This window comes from Stegodyphus dumicola, chromosome 4 (assembly GCF_044657685.1).
Source record: "Stegodyphus dumicola isolate Sdum_Otavi_A_Nest chromosome 4, ASM4465768v1".
Lineage (NCBI taxonomy): Eukaryota > Metazoa > Arthropoda > Arachnida > Araneae > Eresidae > Stegodyphus > Stegodyphus dumicola.
Window position 1 is genome coordinate 31167366 of NC_140771.1, and position 25133 is coordinate 31192498.

General features: G+C 33.3%; 1 protein-coding gene across 3 annotated transcripts in view; it reads right to left on the reverse strand.

Moving 5' to 3' along the window:
• The window catches only part of Cad99C (cadherin 99C), a 212840-nt gene that overhangs the window by 67021 nt on the left and 120686 nt on the right, over positions 1 to 25133 (reverse strand). For all 3 annotated transcript variants that reach the window (XM_035351134.2, XM_035351133.2, XM_085814676.1), the window contains 8 exons: positions 24801 to 24883; positions 24646 to 24708; positions 19530 to 19672; positions 17016 to 17078; positions 13612 to 13701; positions 12304 to 12411; positions 7846 to 7959; positions 5009 to 5176 (listed from right to left, as the gene is read on the reverse strand). In XM_035351134.2, the coding sequence (XP_035207025.1) occupies positions 5009 to 5176; positions 7846 to 7959; positions 12304 to 12411; positions 13612 to 13701; positions 17016 to 17078; positions 19530 to 19672; positions 24646 to 24708; positions 24801 to 24870 (819 nt within the window). In that variant the 5' untranslated portion in view covers positions 24871 to 24883. The remainder of the gene's footprint in view (positions 1 to 5008; positions 5177 to 7845; positions 7960 to 12303; positions 12412 to 13611; positions 13702 to 17015; positions 17079 to 19529; positions 19673 to 24645; positions 24709 to 24800; positions 24884 to 25133) is intronic.

The window sequence follows — 25133 nt, forward strand, 5'->3', positions numbered from 1 at the left end:
AGTTGCAATGCTGACAGCGTGTACAATAAATTCCCGAGAAACTGTAATAACCGAACTGGGTAAGGATCCTGAGTTTGGAAGTATTTATGAGTATTTGAAGGATCCTGAAAATTTTAGCCACCAAGATATTGTGGCGATAAGAAATAGGGCGGCCCATTACGAACTAATAGATGGTCTATTATTTTATACAAAAACTACGAATTCCAACAACGAATTTCGACCTGTTATCCCAGCTAGTCTTAGATTAAATATCCTGCAAGAGCTCCATGACAGCCCTTTAGCTTCTCATGCTGGTATTCGAAAAACTATCCAACGCGTACGCGAGGCAGTCTACTTTCCTGAACTGCAAAAGTTAACAAGGGCGTATGTCCAGTCCTGCCCAACATGTCAAGCCGTTAATTATATTAATTTCCGCCCGGCCGGGTTTCTAAATAGTATTAAATCCGAATTTCCAAATGAAATAATCGGCATCGATTTATTGGGCCCTTTCCCAAAAAGTCAGTTAAACAAAAGTCGCTATCTCCTTGTTATAGTTGATCATTTTAGTAAATGGACCGAAATTGTTCCCTTAAAACGAGCCTCCGCGAAATTAGTTACCGATTCTATTTTAAATAAATATATTTTAAAATACGGGGCGCCCCTAAAAGTTATATCGGATAATGGTCCTCAATTTGTAAGTAATATATTTGAAGACATGTGCCAAAAACTGGGCATACGTCATTTAAAAATGGTCCCGTATCGGCCGCAATCAAATATAGCGGAACGGGTCAACAGAAATATAGTGAAAATTATCCGTAGTTATGTTAAAAATTTTCATAAAAGCTGGGATAACTATGTCAATGAATTTGCTTTCGCCCTTAGGACCGCAAAACATGATACAACGGGCAAAACTCCTACTGAGTTATTTCTAGGCAGAAAGGTTATAACACCGTTAGATAAACTATTTTATGTGCAACAAAGAGCCCCAGAATTTAAAATGGGTGATATAGAAAAACTAATAAAAGAAGCAAAAAAGAATACGGAAGTAGCACAAAGAAAACAAAAATTGTATTATGACTTGAAACGACGGGGAGTAACTTATAAAGTAGGGGATGAAGTACTAAAAATTAAGCATTCACTTTCTTCAGCACCAGAAGATAAAACTGCCAAATTTTTTCCACGCTTTGAAGGACCATATGTTATAGAAAAAATAACTCACGCTGTTGTAGTGTTAAAGGCAAGAAATGGTGAAACCTGTTCCGCAAATATGGATCAAATCAAGCCCTACTTCGATCGTAATAAAATGCAAATCTTTTCAGATCTTTTGCAGGATCCGGTACGGCAGACACCGCAGGTACAAGTTCCAGAGGTGGGAAAACGACAAGTACAAGGGCAAGCCAATGAGAGACAGAAGCAAGTGAAAAGAAAATTGCCCCGCGGAAAAATTGAAGGTACAAAGAAAAAGAAGCCGTTCCACCGTCCAAAAAACAGAGTTCACGAACACCCCCAGAATGAAGAAGGGAGAAGGACGACGTATGTGGAAAAGACCGGGAGAAAGGACGGCAACTATAACCCGGCTGTGAAACGGAAGATTGACTCATCCGACAGAACTCTCCGCAGCAAAAGTCGCCGAACTGCGGAAGGGCCATCAGCGGCGGAGGAAAAAGTACAAGAAAAATTTGAACGGCCAACAACGAGGTCCAAGCAGGATCACGACAGAAGTTTCCCGGTTCCACCAAGACCAGCTGCCTTCAAACGGCCAAGACCACAAGCAGAGCACAGAAGGAAGATGTTCAAGGGTGGCCGTAGTGGTGAAAAACGGAAGCTTCCAGAGGAAAGCACTGAAGGGCGAGCCCGTACAAGAAGGAGGATCAACCAAGCTACGGTCTGCAGCACCTTTAAAGACTGGGCCCAGAAAAGGATGTCTGAATATTACAAAGATAAGTAAAATTTTATGTTACTTTACAAACTTAAGTTAATCTAGAGTTGAAATTAGGGTGTGTTAAGAGGTCTCGTATGTTGAATTTTAACACGTTAGTGTTTTGATTGTAGGAGGAAGTGTTGAACACATAGACAGAAACACATTCGTGTTTGGTGTTTTTACAACACATGTCAGAGAGCACGGGGAGAGATAATTAAAATAGTCATGAATGAAATAAGAATGTTAAGAAAAGTATATTCTATATGTTATTTGCAATGTCATTCTGTAACATTTCATTAAACTAGTTTTCCTTCCAGATCTCTGGAAGGAACCAGAATTGAATAAAGCTCCTGTTTTGATGCAGTACAGATGAAAAAGAAAAAAGATTGTTGTATATTCCGGGAGCTGCTATTGTAACAAATTTCTTTCTTTTAAAATTTTCTAGTTTCTAGCTAAGTTATGATTGTAAAAGGTTGGCCTCGCGTTAGTTTCTAGAGCTAAAAGTTTTCAACAAGGTCGTTTTAGACCTCAGTTTCAAACTAATTAACTCTGGCGGGAAGTATGTAAGGATCTTAAGTTTTACTAACGTTTATTTTATTTTAAATCTTTACTATCACTTCTTATTTTCTACTTCCGGCCAGAATTATAAGCGTGTAGGAGTTTATGCAAAGTTGTCTGGCGAACGCCAAGTATTTAAGTGTGGCCTTTTTGCCAAGCAGAAGAGAGGAAGCCGTGAGTTCGAAGCAGGCCGCTTACCTTAGAAGTTACGCAGTTGCTACTTTGCCTTCCAGGCCAGAGGTTTTAATCCTCTTGATAAATTAAACGTATTGTAGTGTTCACAGTCTCTGTGCTACATACGCTTCCTGTTATTATAAGGCCAATCTTATTCTAAAGTTAAATTAGAGTTTAGTTTTATTTTGATATCTTTTAAGTTAGACCCCGAGTGGAGGGTCATTGTATTCCGAAGTACGGAAGTCACTGTATATAAAGAAAAAATAAAGGGTTTTGTATACCCTTCGTCTGTATCCTGTCTACTTACTACAATTAGTGAACATAGCTTTAGTAAGCTCTCTGTTCTAGTCAGGTCATTGTATGTTTCCGAAGAAGGTTAGAAGAAACATTGAACCTGATAAGTTTATCCTTTGAAGTAAACAGAAACTATGAAGTTGTACTCCAATAGCGAAATTCCATTTGGTCTGTAATTATTACTTCATTAATTATGTGCCACATTCTGATTGCAATGCTTTTAATTAATCAAGCTATGATGATATCTCTAGAAATTACGACAAATTTTTTTATCGAAGTACGGAATTTTGTGTCGGGAGCTTTTGCTTAGGTAAAAGAGAATGGCAGCAGGCTTTCGTAAAATTTCATTAAATAATGCTTCTTCCGATATCCGAGAGGTAAAGACTATTTTGACATCAATAAGATGCAAAAACACTTTCCACAATTAATAATTATAATTAAACAGAAAAATTACAACAAAAAGGCTAAGAAAGAAAAGGAGAAAAACAGCCAGATTCTGACTACATCGAGTGATCAAGCTTAAGGTATCAAATTTTCGAGGCCTCAAAATCTTAGTGCAGTTTCTCATAATTCAGTCTCCCTCCTCAATAAAACGAGGGAAGTAGGCATTTTGGGCTCTGAAATATTGGGGTGACCAGGGTTGCAGTGTGCTTTGATTGAGGTCTAAAATTACCACGGGATGTTTGAAGAGCTAGAAGAGTGCTGATTATAAGTCTATTGTGTATGTTATCAGAGAAGTGTATCAGAAAAGTGTATGTTATCAGGGAAGGAATCAGATATGCTTAATGCATTCTCTGGATATTACAATTTGGGTGAAGAACAGGCAGTGTGCAGTTAAGTTCTAGAGCTTGTTAGACATCCCAGATCAAGAAACATAAAAAATGAACTCTTCCCCCGTAAGGATTTGAACTATGGATCTTCCACTTTCCAGCCAATAACAACACTAGAGCATACATGGAGGAATTCCTTACAAAATCACTCTCCAGAAAAGCCTCTTTGATTGTGGAAAAGAGTAAAAGGGAAAAAATGAGCTATTTAACTTTTACCACATTTAATAGTTTCATGCTTAAAAATTTATACTAAATAAACAAGAAATACAAAGTGTCCACAAGATCCCTGAACAAATTTACTTTATAATCGTGAGCACCCTGTAAAAGATAGTGCTGTAAATTTTTATCATGTTATTACACGCACATTCAAGTTTTCCAAACAATTCGCTTTGGCTTAATATACATATAATATGAGGTTTTGTATATCTTAAAATCCTCATGCTATATAACAAGGGAGTTGAAGCTAGACAGCCCGAAAGTGAATTTTTTGGTGTGCGATGCTACATGACAAGTTTTCAAAACCATTTCTCTTCCATGAACAGACAATAAGAGCCGGAGTTTACCTCGATTCTAATTACATTTGCCCACAGGTCGGAGGACCTCAACCAGAGGCCATTTTTCGGTAGGATGGCGCGTCGCCACATTGGACATTGTGTGTTCGCAGGTTTTCTTGACAAAATTTTCCCAACAAATGGATCGGAACCGATTCCACGGCCACAACGTTTCCCTGACATAAAACCCGTTTGAACTTCTTTTTGTGGGGATATGTTAAAGACATTGTTTACCTCTCAAAAGCATCAAACATTGCAGACCTGAAGACCCTAATTCGCAAAGCCATTGCAACCATTGATCATGCCCTGTTTCATCATACATGGATGTAGCTGAAATATAGGCTTGATATATTGCGCGCAGCCAATGGTGCGTATGTAGAAGCTGTGTAACTTGTGTTACTTAACATAAAATCATTGAATTTTGCTTGTAACATATAAGTAAGCTGTTCCATTCCCGAATAATAACCTGTTAAAGTTGTTCAAGGACTTGCTGGGCACATTTTAGTTTTATATTAAGTAAGCATCCATTACGTGCACTTACATTCTTTAGATTTTTTCAAATATATATCTGTTACTATGTTATGCAGAAAAAAAACATTATTGCAGTGTAACCGTAAATGCCAATAACAGAAATTATTTGTCAGTAAATTACAAGCTACAATTATTTATTTTTAATATGCACTAAATTAAGAAAATCCTACCATAATGCCACTAGTCACGTGAGCTTTATACTCCGGGTTGACGCATGCTCCATTCACCAGCGCGCAGGCGTCGTATACGAAGGCTGGATCTTGGTCATCACCATCTGCCACGTGAATTGTGAGAGTAGTGGTGGAAGTTAGCCTTTGAGTGGTGTCTAAAGCTTTATCCTAGAAAGAAATCATTTCGTATCATTCGAAGACGAAACTGATAACATAAGAAAATTGAAAATGGCAGTAAATTTAAAAATTCTTCTCATTAAAAAAATACCTGATTGTTAATATAATTTTCGTTCAGAACTCAGTTTTAAAAACTGAAAACTTTTAAAAATAATGACATGATTACCCCAGAGAAGTATTATTATTTTCGCTTAATGATGTTTACCCAAGTAAAGGCTCAGAAGTTAATGACAGTTGACGAGGCTTATCATCTTCCATTTATTTCCCTATTATAAATGTGTATTGCCAAACAGTGTAAATAACATGAATAATTTCAGAAAGGATTTTATTTGCAATTCTTTAAAACAGTTGAAATATAAGAAAGTCTCGTTTTAAATCTTAACTTTAATAAATAAAGTAGTGATAATCGTTTGTAATAAGTAAAATATTACTATTACTAACTCCTGTTTCCTCTATCCACTCTTTAGACTGTGCATGCTAATATACTACACTTATTAAATCCTATGTCCGTTTTTGAAAACAAACACTAGAGTATCTTACATTCATATGTAGAAGAGTGAAGAGAATAGTAAACTGTTTTTCTCCTCGCTCTACTACATATACTACAAATTAACAAAAATCTATTAGTTAACAAATATTTGGTTATATTATTATATAGGTATATAAGCTCACAAGTCTTTTATTAAGTCTTCCAAGTTTTCCCCTGTAAGAGGAAGATTCAACTTCCTTTACTTTCTTAAACTTCCCTGCCTATGATTTTAAAGGAGATACGAGTTTCAGGAAATTATTCAAAATAGTCTCCCTCTTCAGAAGCATCCTAATAATACAGCGTGGTACTGTAATTGAAGAGATCAACCACTTTCTTCATATCAGTTAACTCTTTATTCTCAGCTTACGCTATTTGGCTGTGATATGGGCTTCTTCTCGCTTCTGATTAAATAAATTTTCGTTTTGAGAGTTGTGGAATTAGTTGAAATTCCTCTTCTTCAGAAGTTGCAGTAAACATGGTTGTAGTAGGGCATGGCTACATTGTTCTTCTCTTCAGCAGAAGAAGGTTTTATCTGAGCTTCCTGATGTTTCTGACAGAGAAGTTTTGCGGTAATACTTGAAAACAAAAAAACAAAAACAAAAAAAAAAAAAGGTTTATTTGTTTGCATATTTGATTTTGTTATGCCTGAATAATGTTTTGAAAATAAAGGAAATTTAACTCCGCATTTAATGTGTGAAGAAATTTCTGGGCGGTTCGTTAGGCAAAATATTTTCGGTCCATGCACATGTTCATCATGAGAGGTACCATTATGTATAACTGATAAACTGAACTGGCAATTGCATATAAAACGGTGTTTATATACATTGATTTCTAGCCATTCAGTTAATATTGAAAATGGAAAGAGTGCATTTTTAAATGTTCGATCTGATAGCCTCTTTTCTGGACTGGAAAGTTTGCATCGTGATTTCCATTTTCATGAAATTTCCAGAGGTACTGGTTTCCATTCCTTTTTCATAGCTTTACAGAGTCCATCAAGCGTAATGGGTTTGCGCTAAGAAAGAGCAACCTTCAAAAGATGAAAGACACAATAATCCATAGATCAAACGTTACGGTACTTTGAAGGAATAAGTAGAAAAGATATATATGCAATACTTATTCTTAATTTTTCAGGTAACGCAGTGATACGTTTTGAAACACGATTTTTTGTTTTGTTTTGATGAAGTTTCACTCTTTGAAAGCTATTGGAATAAATAAATAGAATTTATTTTGTAAATATGAGGTAAAACTTTTCTCTTGATAGTACATTGAGTTGATTTCAACATTTTCCCGATTGTTTTTATTTTTAATTATTTTACTTTGTAAGAGAATCCTACGACGGTCCTAAACCCTTTATTTAAACTTCCATTGCATTGACAGAACCAGGTTTGTACACTTTTTTAATTCCTTTTCGATAATAAATAAAGCCTTTTTTTTATTGAAGTCATTTAAATAAATCCATGATTAATCAAGGGTTATCAGTGTATTCCCATTTGCTCCTGCTAAATAGTTTTCATACAGGGCTCTACAAATTGTTCTCTATTGAGTCACAGGTTAGTGAAGATCATGATTTTAGCCTTTTTAAGTTGTAAATCTTAGTTTATATTATTATATTTATTGTTGATATAGAAATATATGATATATTTAAAGATATATAATATATTACATATTTAAAGACTTTGCAATTGATTTCTTCATCTCTTGTTACAAGCGATTTAACTTTATCAGAAACCGTTGGTACCTTCTTCAGGTATTCATTTGGAATCTCCTTTTCATGTAGAGGTACTGATTTTCCAATTAATAATGTTGCTTTTTCTGCGCTTTGAAGTTTTAATATCATGAACTTCCCAATATTTCTGAATTATAGACTAGGAATATTTCTCTTCGGAAGCGCAAAAACATATCCTTCAATTCATAGCTTGTTTATATGCGACATTTTGACAGAAAGATAAATTTAAAGGTAGCAGACGATATTTTTCCTTTCAAATAATAAACTGTTGCGAGAAATTTGCATTCTCAAACATTTACTTTTTTAAAATTCTTTAACGAAATCGTTCTAAAAGTGTGTAATCACACTCTATAACTGAAACTTTTCTTTACCTCGTAATTAGATGAAAAAGAATGCAGTAATTACCTTAGCGAGTACTGTTAAATAGTAGATACTTGATTTCTCGAAATCGAGAGTCTTTTTGACTGTCACTAGCCCTTGGTGAGGAAGATTTATGGAGAAGAAAGGATAGCCATCTCTCTGCAAGAAAAAAAATCGAAAGCTTAAATAATGAGGACAGAAAGCAAACATCTATGTAAACAAATTCACTCTATATATCAAAATAAACTAATGTTGAAGGCTAGAAATTAAAGTATCCCAAAATTTATTGAAAATTCTTTTAAAATTTATATTTTTTTCCTGTTTGGGAGGAAAATCGTAAATTTTAAATTTTAAAAATATACAATTTTTTTCAAAATTTATTAATTTTCATCGAATGATTATTAATCGAAACGTATAAAGTATCAGATAGTAAATAGCTTGTCACGGAGAAAATAAGCATGAATGAATGGCATAATGAATAATGAACTCAGAAGCTGAGATACAAAAACCTTAATAAAAACCGTTGCTTAGTATTTAGTTATAAAATCATAAATCTATAAAATGTAAGCCACAGCCATGTAAATGCTACACATTAAAAAAAAAAAAAAATCAAGGGGGGGGACAGTTCTGTATCTCCCTTTCTACTGGGCTGATTGAAGAAATTTACATGTCTCGAGAGAGCGACTGAGGATATATATTAGATTTATATATAGCATTGTTCTGGCATAGATATTTTGTCATACAATCAGACTTTTTCTGAAATGACATAACGATTTTGTTTCATTATTTCGATTCTACGGTTCAGAATATACCTAAATATTAAATTTTGTAAAATTTGATAAGAAAATAAAATTTTAAAATAATTTGAAATTAATAAATAAAATTTATTTTAGAGCACTTTTTTTAGTTCGGGCAAAAACAAATTTCATTTGGCGGAATTCTTAATTTATGGCAATTTATTTCGCTTCCTTTTCATTGTGAAGGAGTGAACGATCAGTAAAGTAAAAAAAAAAGGGCATCGATTATTCCTTCAGATAATTTTAACAAAGTGCATAAACCATGTTTGGCATTAGTATTAGTATTTCTTATATCAAATATGCCAAATTTTGCAATGCTCCAATATATATATCTTGGAAAATTTTGAATAAAAAACTAATTTTTTGCAGCTATGCCTAGAAATACATCAACTTTACGGCGATGGTAAAAGTTTTATAGGTTATAGTTTCAAAATGTTTTAAAAAATTTACAAAAATTTCTAAAAAATACAAATATTAAAAATAAATCAACAAAGCGAATTTTATTTGAACTAATCCTAAATTTCGATTTGGAAAAGAAGCAATCAATAAAGTTTAATAAAATAGAAATATTAATGAATATATATATAAATTATAAGAAATTCAATTAACACCGAGGCCCTAAAATTTTGAGAGCTAATTTTAAAAACTAATTGTGAGATTTTTACAAAACTTGGCACTTTGTCATAACTTTAGTCGCAGAAATGAAGTATGAGGGAAATATCAGTATGTGGTTTAAGAAAATGTCCGATTTTATGTCAAAATACTTATGTTAGAGTAATGCTGTGTGTAAATGTAATATATATCCTAAGAAGCGCTTTCGAGATATAAAAAACGCAAGTTAAATTACGTCAATCGGCCCAGTAGAACGAGAGATATAGAATTGTCACCTCTTTTTGTGTGTGTGCAGAGTGTACACAATAATATATAAACAGATACACAATTATATAAAATACTATATGAATCAAAATTACATGCATAAAATAATATATATAAATAAAGGTCACATTATGGTGACAATTATGTTATACTTCTAATAATTGTTACGTTTTCCAACTGATCTCTTCTTTCTCGGCTACCATGGGCGAATGCAGTAATTACATTATGTTCCGAATAATTAAGTTTCTCTCTCTTAAGTTCTTACTTTGTTATACTGTTATCTAACTCATTAGTGTCCTTTATTATAATTCATCTAATTCAAAAGCTGATATAAATCTCAGTTACTCGAAAATACATTTAAAATTCTGTGATTTTGTGCGACGGCTTCTGCTAAAGCCTAGCCAGATGAGTTAGATTAGATTAGTTACTATCACTGTTGGGAATGTGTTTCCTGCTGTGCTTAATTGGGCATGACTCTGGAATAGCCTAGTTTAGGGGTAAGTGGAAATTTGAGAGTTATATGATTTCCAGGTATCCAGTTGAGTGAAGAGTTGGAAAGTGTAGATAGTTATTTTTGAACGGTAAATATTAGTTGTTTTTCCAAGTTAGCAAAATCTTCAAGTTTTCTGTTGCACATTATCTTGTATTATACAGTATGAAGCACGAAAAATCGGCCCACGTTAATATGCAGATAGATGCTATCTCATCTCATCTGTTGCGAGCACTTCAGATTATCTCACTGTCGGTACAAAAGCAGTAAAAGCGTAGGAAGGAGCTCAGTGATATGTATTCAAAGAAGAATCGAAATAAGTTGCAACTCATGGCGGGTAGATGATTTAAGTGTAGCAAGATTTTGTGCCTACTCTACTATATGGTATAACTAAAAATAACAATTAAAATAAAATAAAATAAAAGTAATCTCAAAGGTTTCAGATTTTAAATTACGTCCAAAGGGGCGTTTTTTAACGTTTTGTGTGTTACCTCTATTTATTAAATATTACGTTCTTTGCACTTAAACCATAAAATTCACTTCAATAGCAGTGTCGCAAAATAATTTTAAAATGAGCTTATCTTTAGAATTTTCGATACACACTTCGGCGCGCTGGAGATAAAAAGGTTTTTTTTTTTTTACCCCCATAGAGTGTTGCCATTATTCGCTTTTAAATCGTTGAGTTTGTTACTCAAAAATTCGTTAAAGTTTTACAAAATATGAAATCGATAATAAAGCAAATTCCAAATTTCAAATTTGGTCTTCCACATGCCCATATTCGTAGGAGGATTACGTCATTCAAATTCGATGGCTCTATGTACTGTTGTTTTATCACAATGCGAGAAATATACTACATACACTTACGTAGATTTTCATTATTTAATTTCTTCAAATATAATGCAGGACTCTAACATTGGGTGGCAACAGTCTGAAAAGTGATTCGCCGTTTATAGTGATTCAACGCAAAATTGCAAAACGAAAACAATAGGGGACTAAGCTCCCCTTTGGACTAATAAAAGTGTAGTTACTGTTTATTTAGCTGTGTTGTAATTTTTCTTATTCTTATGAGCATTATAACTCGACACTGTAACTTAAGATAATCCGTCAAATTGAAGAGATGGTTTGACAAGTAAAGAATTAAACTTAAGACGCACAACATTAGAACAAATATAATACTAGATTAGGACAAGTACAATACTAGATTTAATAATTGTTAGCTGCATCATTTAATAAGAAAACACAAAAGTTGTCCAAGAATGAATGGTGAGTTTTTCATGAAGTCCAATGAGCACATGAATTATTTGAGGTTCTCTTTAGAATAGTACCTGATATGGCTTAAAATGGAGATGGACTTTTTATTCCTGTTGGAACAAACATCAATTTCAATACATACTTGACAACTTCAAAATGTATTTCGCATTATCAATAATATACTTGTAACTTCTTTTTTGTTCCATTATATATCAAACAAACGAAAATGGAATACGCATCGTTGAGCCGCAATTCTTTCACAAAATGCATCATCAACCCACTTTAAATCTTGTACGAAATGAGTTAATTTTTGATTTCCAGAACGGTGAATTGGTATAATTGTATTTTCATGGCCCACAAGAAGCCCTAATCGCCCTCCTTATATCTTTTCTTCTGGGTATTTATTAAATCTGAGAATATAGTGATGAAAAAACTGATCTTGACCGCGTTAGGGACAGAATCACACGAGCAAATGCAAGTGTTACAGCAGAAGCATTTCCACAGCATGGATTGAAACTAAATTTCTCTGCGACGTCTGTTCTACCATTAATAATGCGCATATTGAAGCTGATAAATTTTGCACCTAATATTTTTAATATAATGAATTAAGTAAAAGTCCTGTGTTTTTGAAAAAATACATACATCACGCAAACATCGTGAAATATAACCATTCATACTCGAAGAGCCTGTACGTTTTATTAAAATTCAACACCATTTCATGAAATTCAGTCTATGTTAACATGTAGAATCTTAAGGTTTCTTTTATTTTATTTTGGAGCAGGAAAAACTAAAAACCAGCAATCAGGTCCGAGATTTGAATTTCGGACCTTCCGATTGGTAGCCGGACATGCTTTCCAATTGTAATATACACGAAGACAGGCGGTGAAGAAAAAGAAAATTCCATACAAACTTAAAAATACACTTGGGGACATAAAGCAAGCAAATTATTTTTCTAAAAAAGAACAACGGTTGCAATAATACATATATTTAATTAAGAAACTAATTAAAATAATCCCAAAGACTTAAAACATTTCTCTGACTATTTAATGCCATGAATATAAATCTTAAAAAAGAAATTATAAAACTTACCTCGGTGGAATCCCCGGGAGCTGTTGAATATTCCACAAGTCCATTACTGTCTGAATCCGCATCGCTGGCCGACAGATCCCTAAATATTGTGGTACCGACCGGAGTCAGCTGCAACCAGATATACATCATTAACAAAGCAATTTAAGTTTGAAACTGCTTGTATAATTTTATACTGTTTTATGTGCAATATTTAACAAAGTTTTTATAGTTGCTTTGATGTTAGTGGCATGGATATCGGCATATGTTTTCTAGATGTTAACAGGAGAAACCTGTACGAAAGTTAATGTAGTAATGAACATATTCTGCGGTGTTTTTAAAATTTTATCTCAGAATTACTCTTTCGTTCTTTGCATTTTTTAGTATATTTTTTGTTCATTATGCGGTCAATACATTTCTAGGTTATATGCTCCAAACGCAAACTGCATTATCGTCTTGAGCCACTCTAGCAGTAAGTAAATTTAAGCAGTATTGGAGAGGAATTAAGATATAATAACAAGCAGCAGAGAATGCCGAGATTAGATTCTCAGCATTGGTTGCTATTTTAGTGTGATTAGATTCTTGAGACTTTTCAGTATCTGCACTCACCATTCAGCTGACTTCTTAAATTTTGAATTTTACGTACTTTAGAATTCACACCACAAATAAGGCCGTATGTTAATTTAATTTGCTGCCAACACCAACAAGATTAAAACAGATTTTATTATCCTTAATTCAAGTGTTGTTCGAAACGAAGTGCTTCATTATCTATCTTCAACCTGTAAAGAGCATTCTAATGCCTTCAAATATCGCAAAAATTTTCTAGTTGCTGTTTAATTTCATTGTTTATACATGAATAAATTTTATTTAATATTTTAAGCTGGTTACATTTCTGTTGCATTATTATTGTTTAAAGTGTGGTTAAGTTTTACATGGACAATATATCGCCAATGACGGCAAAATTTAATCAGCAGGTTAGCTGATGGTAGTAAGGAGCTAAAACTGCAAATTTGTATATTACTTATTCTTCATTTCAAGTTGTTTCTATCTAATACGAAATAAGCTATTTTTCAACTTTGCTTGTTCTGCTTGTCATCACGTTGCAATCTATTGGTGTTTTTGCACCTTCAAAAGAATTGCTTTTTTGTTTTTCACAGATTTGAATGTATTGAAAAATTAGGTTTGTTATTGTATTATTCCTCATATTCATCATATTCATTCGAAAAAATAAAACAGGTTTTCCGATGTCCAAAAAATCTAGGGTCCAAAAAATCTAGGGTTAATGTCGAAAATAGTTACTTTACTTCAGTTTGAAATTTAATTATTACATACCTCGGAGACCGTTGTTTCGTAGGACCTTGCTTTGAATATGGGTGGATTGTCATTGATATCTCCTATCCTTATTACGACAGGAATATTCCTCTAAAAGAAAAAATGACACATAATTAGAATTTTGATACAAATATATCGCCGACTGCACCTTTTAGTTTGCATGATAAGTCTAGCTCATAGATGACACTAGTAAAGCCACTATTGGTGATGTCGGTACAGAAGGATTTTGGAGGGAGGGAGTAATTTTCATTTTTAGATGCTTCGGATGCCTGCGAAATGTTTAATGATTATTTGAATTGCCTAAAACTAAAAGGTATTTGCATACCTTTTAGTTCATACAGCAGCAGACGGATAACTGATGACTTGTGATTAGCTAGCCAGAACCACAAACCGCTATTCAACAAATCTTCTCAAATTCCATCTTGCATCCTTTAAGATTTGGGCACCCTAAGTTGTAAGTGAATACTCTAAGTTTTTAGCACTGTAAAGTAATCAAAAATAGAGAGAAAATAGAAAATAGAACGAAAAGGTAATCCAGAGTAAGCGACGGCACTTAACCCAAAATCGTTGCTCCAACAATTAGGCATCTGAAAGTGATGCTGAAATAGCGTATGATGTCTGCAGCGTATATCATCGTGCAATAAATCCGAACCCCTCATCTAACGCAGAATATATGGTAATAATTTCTAGAACCTCTTCCCAGAGAAAATCAGAGTTTCCTTTGAAATATCTAAGCAGTACAAAAACTGATGATTTGGCGATACTGCTTCTGTAAAGAATTTATTTGCATGATGGCAGTAGAAGGTATTCATATTTATTGATGGCAGTCATCAGACATGAGTCAATTGACATATTTTCAAAAGTTATCACCGCTGGAGAGGACAAATTTCTGCACAAAAGAAAAAAATCATTGGAGCTATCTACATCCCCAAAACTCCTTGCTCATTCTATCCAGCGTTTTTAGAGACATAGCAAAATATTACAAACGAATAAATAATTTTGAAATCCAGGCTTGAGCATTTAGAGTAAATAAGGAACTAATCTTTAATAATCGATGAATGTTTTGCTTATAAACTTTGTGAGGTACTTCTGTAACTAAACAGTTAATGTTACGAACCTTGCTGTCACTTCTCTTTTGCATTTTCTGAGCCACCAGCATTCGAGGGGTAAAATCGCTGAACACTGATAGTTTCGAATCCAGGAGAACGGGCTGGCTGCATGGGCGTCTTCATGGTTTTCTTCATGTGTAACGTGTACACTTAGTTTACACGTATACTTAGTCTTACCAGTTTACCTTAGAAAGTCTTCCATGAAGACATTCCTTCCCTAAGGCAGATAGCCCTAGTGTATCTGCCTAAGCCATAAGAAACTAAACCAAACCAAACGCTTTTCTTTTTCCGCCAGAATGTAAATTTTAGCTCGCGTGTATTTAAGTGACGGTTTGAGATTGCTTTATTCAGAGCCTGTTCCGCCTGCTGAAGGCGACGTACTTCTTGAATACCACTGTAGCATTCCTATCTAGTGCGTTGCTTTATGTTTGCAGATTCGCCGGTGTAGCTTAGAATGAACTTGCGAGGTTAATTATCTCTGCGTAACCTTTGGCTAAATAAGACTTAAATTTAGTTTTAATTTAAAATTCTATATTTTTTTTTAATTTCACGCAATAATTTCTGGCCGGTTTTGAAAGCACCAGAAGGCATCTTCTGCTCAATTTATTTCAGTTCTTAATAAAAAAAGTCTTTTGAACCCGTAGTACGTTTCAATTTGCTTACCTAAACATAGCGATAAGTCGTTTAGATCTACAAAGGAGTCTTAATTGATAAAGTATTTCTTCCGCCTTCTTAGCATGCCTTCGTGGTGTAGTGGTCAGCACGCTCGACGCGAATTCGAGAAGTCCGTGGTTCGAGTTCCGGCGAGGGCATTGCTCATTTTTCATATCTCCTGCTTCGAAATAACCTAATGACTCTACAAACTTAGCGTATGTTACCAAAATAAGACTCTACAACAAATTAGTTTTCTGTTTAAGTGGAAAGAGGGCTGGTAAATGTTTTACCCTCTTGCCAATCTAAAACAGCTGAGGTTATAAGGTATTTCCTCTAGCATGACTTCGTAGTGTAATGGTCAGCATACTCAGCGCTTATTCGAAAGGTCCAGGTTCGAGTCCTGGTGAGGGCATCGCTCATTTTTCATGTCTCCTGTTTGTCTCTACAAGGTCGTGTACTGCATTAATTATTCAGCATTTAAAGTGAACAAAATGGCAACCCTTATCAGTTTGATCGATTATGTTTCTAAATTAAAAGTTATTATCTAAATTGGTTAAAGTACGCTTGAGATGCTTTCTAATATCATACATACTACTGTTGTTTACCACAATATTAAACAATTATCTATTCATTAATAAGAGAAGTCAACGACTGCCAGAAAATTAAAAAAGAGGGAGAATTCACAGCAAAATGCATGCTTTTGATACATTAATATGATGCTACTTCTCGTCTCTTGCGTTCGTTTTGCAGTGAGAAATCGTGTAGAGTTTCATATTAGGATCTTTTAAAACTGCTTATGTTCTTCGGAGACGTAAGAACTCTTTCAGTCAATTAAACACGTGGCTTTAGGAACATTTTTTACTAATTACAATAATGCTTCAAATGTTAGTATTAAACCAAAGGATTCTATCCTGCGATGTATAATACAGGATGCTCAAATCATCTTTCATTAATTAAAATAATGCTATGAATATACATAAAACTTATAAGTTTGAAGTATTATAAAATAGATATATTATTAAAATAAAATTAAATTGCATGCAAATGTGACCATCAAGGCAGTCGGTACCCAATGACCTCCAAGTTGATGATCACCGATGTAAGGTCGCGAAGTCTTATCAAGAAGTAAATTTAAATAGCTCAATTTGTTAAGAAATCACAGATTTCAGGATCCTGGACTTTGCCGAGCAACAACAATTTATAAGATTTCGTTTGGTTGAGCAAACTAAAATTATATTAAAAAAATGACAGTGTAGATAAAAGAAGAATAAGCATTTTTAGGTAGGATCTGGTTGATCGGTAGCTCGGTTTATTTGTTCCCGGTTAATACAGAGTTGATAGTGTAACATATCAGAGTCGCTCTGTAAAAATTTCACTTAGGATATTTCTAGTAGCAGAAGTCTATGAGCATGTGGTTAAAAGTATGGATTTACTTGTTTGTTTTGTTTTTTTTTTCGGTCAATGATTTAAACAACAACAAAAAAAGAAAAATTAGACAGTAGAAGGAACATAGACTTATATTGTGCTTTTCAGAAACATACGTTAAGACGCATCTTGAAGCATTTTCAATTACGAGAGAATGATAACTTAATTTTTTAATTTCTATTGAGAAAGTAATTGTTAATCTTTTTACAATTTTACCTGTTCGGAAGAGAACACATCACGGCAAGATATCTGTAGTCGTACCATGGTGAGTTTTTCAGCCTAAAATAAAATATTCTGAGTTAAGTTATTAATTCCCAAAGAACATTTTAAGAAAATATTAAAGAAACTCAGTTAATAACTTTAAAGGTATACTTAAAAAATAAGTATATGTTTAAAAAATAGGTAGTACTTAAAAATACTTAAAAAGGTATACTTAAAAGATACCGAAAAGAACAGATTGAGGCCGAATATTCTAAGATGACTTAAAATATCTAAATAAACAAGTATGTAACTGCATTTGGAAAAATATCAAACAGTCTTAATATTGCCTTACTGATCTATTGAAAGTTTTAATTATGATAACGAAAGTTGTTTAAAAAACTCAAATTGGACTTTAATTTTATAACTAAGAAAAGCGTTTCTTTTCTTTCAGAACACTTAATTAATTTTTTAAAATATCAAGATTTGCATTTAAAAATATTTTTTATTTTAAAGGTGTTTTTCAAATAAACTACTATTACACTTAAACAATCAAAGTACTTGCTAATAAAAATTTATATTTTTATTAGCAATATAGTCATTTTTCGCTTGGGGGAAAAGAAAACTATTTTCAGTAGACACATTAAGAAGTTTCGCAAACTATTTCCAGAAGATATATAAGTATAAAGAAGTTTCGCAAACTATTTACAAAAGAAACAAAAGTATTAGGAAGGTTTCCAATAAGTTGAAAAAAGGCAATAACGGAAAAAAACTCAGTTCAAAATGTCCTATCATGTCGTTTCAAAGTGAAATCTTTAATGAGGAAACCTATTTTTTCAGTGCTTGAAGTAAGTAACGTCTATTTAAAAATTGAAGAAAATTGCCTAATTAGTTTTATATTATCAAAATTAAATACATTATACAAACATATTTCCTAACATGGAAGTTTAAGAGTATTGCAGGTGTAATAATTGAAATGTGGGAAGTGTTTGAAAAAGAAATTACGAAAAACCAGTAAATTAAGTTAAAGATTCAAATGCTTAATAATATCATTTCTGATTTATTAAGTCAAAGAATATGGTTTTTAGATTGAAATTTTAATTATGTTGAAAAATATAATTTTGTGATTTTTTCCGATAGGGTAAAGATTAAATATCTACTATAGCCCGTTACTTAATTAGCAAGAATATTTGAAAATAGTCATTAGAAAAATTAGCTTCAACATTAAATTCTTAAAAACGAAATATTTCTTAAACCTTTGCTTCGAGGTACATAAAGATTCAACTGGGGAATCTGAATGCCAAATTTCATAGCACTCTGAATATTTCTGTGTATATATAATGGATATGGAATTCCATTCAAGAATATTCATAATATGGAATTCCATTCAAGGCAAAAATACTTATTTTTATAAGTAATAAAAGGTGCTTAGCGAAAGGCAAATGCTTATTAAAACCTTTATGATAATGTCGAGATGAAGTAATTGCGTTTAATGTTCATCCGTTTAAAAATACATAGGGTTAGATATAAATATAAGAAATACATGCCTGCACGACTCTAATTAAGTAACGTAATTCACAAAAAATTTAATCCGTCGATTATTCAAGAACGACTTTAGTCCTAATCTTATGAAGCATTTCAGCATTTGTATGGTCTGGCAGATTTCAAATGCGTTATTAAAGATCCTCACAATATTTTCACAACTCTTTTGGGCGACAGTTAAAATATTAATCATTTCAGAATTTTCTTTTTTTTTACAGCTATTTTATTTCGTTTTACTTATGTTCATATCTTTCAAATAATGGGTGATCTTTTAAATTATATGCAATTATCAAATGTTAAGTTTTATCAGTGTTGCGATGTTAAATGCTACGATAATATGGAGAATTCCATTCAAGATATAAAAAATACTATTAAAGAATTTTTTTTAAAAAACTTAACTTTTGAATTACTACGTTAATATTACAGAAACTGCTGCTCATAACTGCACAGTAAGAAATGATAAAAGTTACATAGAAGTATACTGACTGTTATATTTTCTTACTACAAATCAAATAAGAAAATTACCACTGTTAAACTATTTTTTCAGTCTCTCTAATTTCATTAAAGTTAAAAAAATAAGAATAATTGGTAATTATGAATTATAGAACAATATTAATACTGTATAGAAAAATCTCTGAAATTTAACAAAATACGTTCGGATTAAAAACTGTGGATTTGATTGATTAGTAACTATAACATTGTGTCCTGTATGACATATGTTACTTATGGGATTCGTAACACATCTCAATATTTTAAGTTAATTAACCCAACTAGCGTGTTACCTTGGCTTTACCTTTTTCCCTACTTTCCTCAGCTTTCACTAGAATGCAAATTAGTTATAATGTATAAATAAGCACAGCTTTCTTAAGTTTAGAAGGAAAGTGCTTAGCAGAATAAGCTTTCTATCACTCAGTTCTTCTGCTTCGTACATTTCATTCTTCAATATTATGAAGGGTACAAATAAAACTTATAAAAAAATTTTAAACTCACATCTCTGTCAATCGGTCGCTTCAACCGTAGCCGCTTTCCATCGATTGCGAAGTAATCCGCTGTGGCAGTTTGAATTCCCAGTTCTACTTGTGGAGGTGTTCCACGGATGGGAAGTTCTGATGGCACTGTTGTCTGATTGACCTCTGCGTTTAAATAAATAAATCAATCAATCATTCTCTAGTTTCAGTGTCATAGCATTTTCAGTAAACAAACGAGAACATTGATCTCGTGTTGACTCGTGTCGTTCAATCATATTAAACGCGACAGCTCACCGAACGAGATCGCGTAAAAGCGAACTCCCTTAGAAATTAATAATAGTATTTCCCATATATTTACTAGCAATATTTATGTGTTATAAATTAGATATGTCTATTTTTTAGCATGCATTATGCATTTCATTCTTATTTTGCCTTCCAATTCAGTTAAAACCTTATTGGTCGAACTGTAAAATTATAAATAATCTTCTTTCTGAAAAGATAATATTTTAAAATAGGAATTTTTCTCCCCCACAAGCTGAAGTTTCGTCATGTATTTTGCTCGTTCGAAGGAAAACGAGGAATAAATTCAGTTACAAATACTCAAAATAAAACAGACACTTTCTGTAATAATTTCTTTGGGTGCTAAACAGAAGAATGGAGGAGTGAATTGAAAAAAAAAAAAAAAAAGTGATTTAATATGCTGTCAACAAGTGGAGATGCCGATCGTTGTAATGGAATGGCCACTATGAGAGCACTGTCAGTGTTTACTAATTGCTAAAAGGAATGTTACATTACTAATAGAATTGGTTACTTATATTGTGATTCAATTTCACAATAATATGTCACCTGCACAAAAATTTTGGGGCTGCTCAGCTGTTATATTGGGTAGAAATGCTGACTGCCCTTTCGATGGACCTGGGCTCGAATCGTGGAGAAAGCAAAAGTATAGTGTCTCTGCAAGGGGGCACTCAAAATGAACGGGGAACCAAAAGTCCTTCTGAGAAGCTGTGATAGGGAAAAAGGGTGGGGGGACATTCAAATTCACCAGGGCTTTCACCTCCAAAGCTGGAGTATATCTGCACAGTTAGTTCAACGGAACTATACCTGTGCGATCAATGGTGAATTTCTGGTGTTCCGCCACTTATACCTGTATCTGTGCAACTACAGTACCATAATTTCTCCGGGACTCCTGTGCATTGCATCCATTGGAATTACAATTTCATTCAAAGCCTAAGAAGTACCGTAGCCAGTCTCCATCTTGAGTACTGGAAAAATATGTGCATAAATCGTGTTTCAGTTTTTACTATTGTCTTTAAAGCTTGTAAAGAAAGCGAATCATTTAAAGCATCCATAAAGGAATAAATCCTCTAAGAAAAGAGTCGAAAGTATGCATTCGCAAGTTTGAAGTTTTTTCCAGTAAATGTACAAGCAATTTAGTTCGTAGATTTATTTTGTAATAAAAATGAAACAGAGATGAATACTGCACTGGATTTCAAGAGATGTGCGTATTCTTTTATGGGTATTGTCTAAAAACACAAAGACTGTTTTATTTACCTTCAGGAACATGAAAAAAATAATAACTGAATAAAACAATAAATTGAATGATAAAAAATGACTAATTATTATAAAATATAAAGAAATATAAATATCAGTAATTTTTTTTAAATTTAAGATAAATGTATAATAATGAATTAAATTAAAATAAAATTGTAGAGACATTAGGATTTTTTTTTTTTTTTTTTTTTTTTTTTTTTTTGGAAGCAGGCAAGATGAAAAATTAGCAATCGCCTTCGCCGGGAATCGAACCACAGACCTCTGGAATACCGTCCCAGAGTGCAGAACCACTACACCACGAAGGTATGATAGGAAAGCGGAAGAAATACCTTATAAAATTATCACTGACAATTAAATGAAGCAATAAAGCAACTGGAAGATAATTAGACTAGTGGTAGCGAGATATTATGTAAGCAGTAGAAGAGAAGTAAATATTTTAAACAATATTCTTTTGAATTAGATTACATTTCTCTTTTATTTTGACATCTAATCTATTCAAAGACTCCTTTAGCGAATGTATACAGCCCACAAATATTCCACATGTTGAAGGGGTAACATTTCAATGCCAATTTTTTCCCACCAAATGCTCAAGTGAGGCATAAATTCAGTTGGAAGTATCAATAACATTTTTACTATCCTCTAAAGAAAATGTTGCAAGAATAACATAACTTTCTATAAAAGTGTCTTTCAAATAAACAGCAAAATATTAAAGACTATTTTATTTCGAGATTTTGGTTAGAATTACAATTTCTATTGTGTTTAGCAAGTGAGATTTAACGTAATTTGTTGTTCGATCTGCATTTACTGTACGAAAGGTTTCCCGGCAACGTAACACCTAATATAAAGGAAACGATTTTGATCTTCTTCTAACTTTCTGAAATTTTTTTATGATTTCATCCTGATAATATTATTTTGTATACAATAAACTAGTTTGCGATATGACAGCTAATACACAAGAACTATTCTCGACCTCCACCCTGATTTTTCTAAAATATGCATACCCTTTCGATGGGCCTGGGCTCGAATCGTATAGTGTCTCTGCAAGGGGTCACTCAAAATTATTTCATTTGACCTCTGTTGGTAAGATTAAGCAAAAACACATTTTTTTGCATCTAATATTTTTAAAGTTTGAAAGGAAAAAAGAAGTTTCATGAACTGCAGTCAAAATTTGTATACATGTTTAAAATCCGTAGGTTTTTCAATTACAGTCGGGCCTTTGTGTCTGCAGTTAATACATTCTATGATTAATTGAGGATAATAATGAGCGCTATACGAAACAGATTATTCGTGTAACATGCAATTGCATTCGTGTTACAGTGAAGTTTAATTGGTGAGATATATATATTGCTAGACTTAACTAACTTTAAATACGTGCATACTATACTACTAAACTGAGTGATGCAAAATATACTATTCGCTAGGTTACATTCTCTTTTTCTTGTACGTATGAAAACAAAGGATTTTGACAGTTTACTCTAGCTCGTTAGATATAAGGCAAGTTAGCTATGTAACTGCTGTAATGTCTGAATATCCACTGCAAATATGTTCCAAGACCTATTGCTGTTACATATCGTACGATGTGTTCAACGCGTTATTCACGTGACGTATAGATAAAGTTCCATTGAAAAATATGCCCACTGAGAATAAATAAATTAATAATAAAAAGTAATGTGGGCAACATTTTAAATTTTTAGTAAACTTTCTCAACCTCAGTTTTTTAGAATAAAGAGTTTTGACATTTTAATCTTACTTTGAAGAAAAGACAATTTGATGAAAAATCACTTGTAAAAATCCCTTGTACAGCGATAGGTCTTAAACTTATTCTTAACAGCATCAAGCACAAAAGTATTGTATTTATGCTGTATACGTCTAAGAGCCTTCGCAAAAATTAATATTTTAATTTCCGTTAAAGCTGCAGAAGAATCAATAGAACAATAAAACATTACGCACGTGTATTTATGTAGTACATTATCGAAACCTACAGGGGTTGGACAAAAATATGGAAACACCTTTAAAAAAACATGTTTCTTTGCTTAATATGGTGTAGGAAACCCGTTGGCATCCAAAACAGCTTGCAGTCTTCTCGGAATGGATAAATACAGTTCCTGTATGTTTGCCAAGGGAATATTATACCATTCTTCCTGCAAAACGGTGGCAAGTTCAGATAACGATGTTGGCGGTGGATGACGAAAACGCACTTTCCGTTCCAATGTAGACCACAAAGGTTCGATTATATTCAGGTCTGGCGACTGTGGTGGCCAGGGGAGATGGGACAACTCATCCTCGGGCTCAGAAAACCAGTCCTGGACAATGTGAGCTGTGTGAACAGGGGCTTTGTCGTCTTGGAAGACACCATCACCATTGATGAACAAAGTTTGTACCATGGGATGAACTTGATCGGCAAAAATGTTCACATAAGTCTTGGCAGTCATGTGCCCTGACACAGTTATCATGGGGCTAGCAGAGAACCACGATATGGCTGCCCAAACCATAACAGAACCCCCGCCATGTTTCACTCTTGGCAACAAGCAGTCTGTATTATAGGCTTGAGATGGCGTTCTCCAGACGTAAACTCGGCCAGAAGTGGGAAACAATGTGAAAGAAGACTCGTCAGACCATATTACTCGCTTCCACTGCTCTATAGTCCAGGCTTTATGACTTAAACACCACCTTTTCCTGTTACGGGCATTAGCATCACTGATGAGTGGCTTCTCAATTGCAAGACGGCCAGCAATTCCCTGTTTATGAAGCTCCCTTCTAATTGTTTTGGTACTCACAGGGTTCGGTAACACAACATTCATTTCAGCAGTAACTTTTGCAGCTGTGGTCTTCTTATTTTTCGTCACAATTGCCCTTAATGATCGTCTGTCACGATCACTCAGCACACACTTTCGTCCGCGCTGGGATTTAGCAGATGATGTTTTTCCGCTTTTCAAATATGTGGAATAAATCTTCGATACAGTACCTCTTGAAACACTAAACACCTCGGCTACCTTGCTTACGGAAGCACCTACCATACGTGCTCCAACAATTTGCCCACGTTCGAAGTCTGTTAACTGTGACATAATGCAATAACAACTTTACATAACAGTACTCCGACAACAACTGAACTGTTTAGCACATTTACGAAGTTGTATAGGTGGCGTCAGTAGTCAAAAACGCCAGCGCCACCTACATATTTCATTAAAATCAATCTTTCTTTTCAAACATGCGTTTCACAAGGTGTTTCCATATTTGTGTCCATCCACTGTATAAGAAGACAATAAGAGGCATTATTGAGCTGCCGTAAGTCCGTTCGCCATTTTAAGTCCATTCTCACTTGGCAAGTATTATAAAACTTATAAACGACTTATTTCGGTTTTCCCCAGTCTGTACTTAATTAGCATTTACGGGGCAACAATAAATACAATTAAATCAATTCCCTTTTTCATATAGCATGTATACAAGAGTAAATATAATGTAATGAAGAATTTTTAAATAATTAACCTTAATTTTTTGATTAATTAAGGATTTTTTCCCTTAGTTTCTTTGTTAAAGAATAGGAATATACTGTATTTTATCAAGAAATCTCAAATGATACTTACGATTACCCCTACTTTCTAGAATATCCATTATTATTACACTTTCTCCCGTCTCAATCTCACATTCTGCAAATATATAACAAATTATTTCTTAAGTAAAAGTACTTCGAAATTTTCATGAAATGACTTTTCTAAATCAAAACTGTTTTGATACTCACGACTTCTACAGAGACATAACAACAGCCAAAAATACGACAGGGTGAGCAGGAGCCGTTCTGGTGCTGCCATCTTGTGACTCTATCTAAAATTAAAAGAGGGGGGGAGTATTAGTGTCAATTAAAATTGCATAAATCGTAGTCACAAATTAAGCTCTTCATTAAGGGTCATTTTCAGTACGATATGTTAAATATAAATTATATGAATATATTACTTATAGGTCACATAAAGATTTTCCATGTAAATCTCGAATAAATTATTTTAATCGAAGGAAATGAAGTGGGTGTAATGGAACATATTTACAAAGTTCCTACTAAGAAGGAAAAAAATATTGA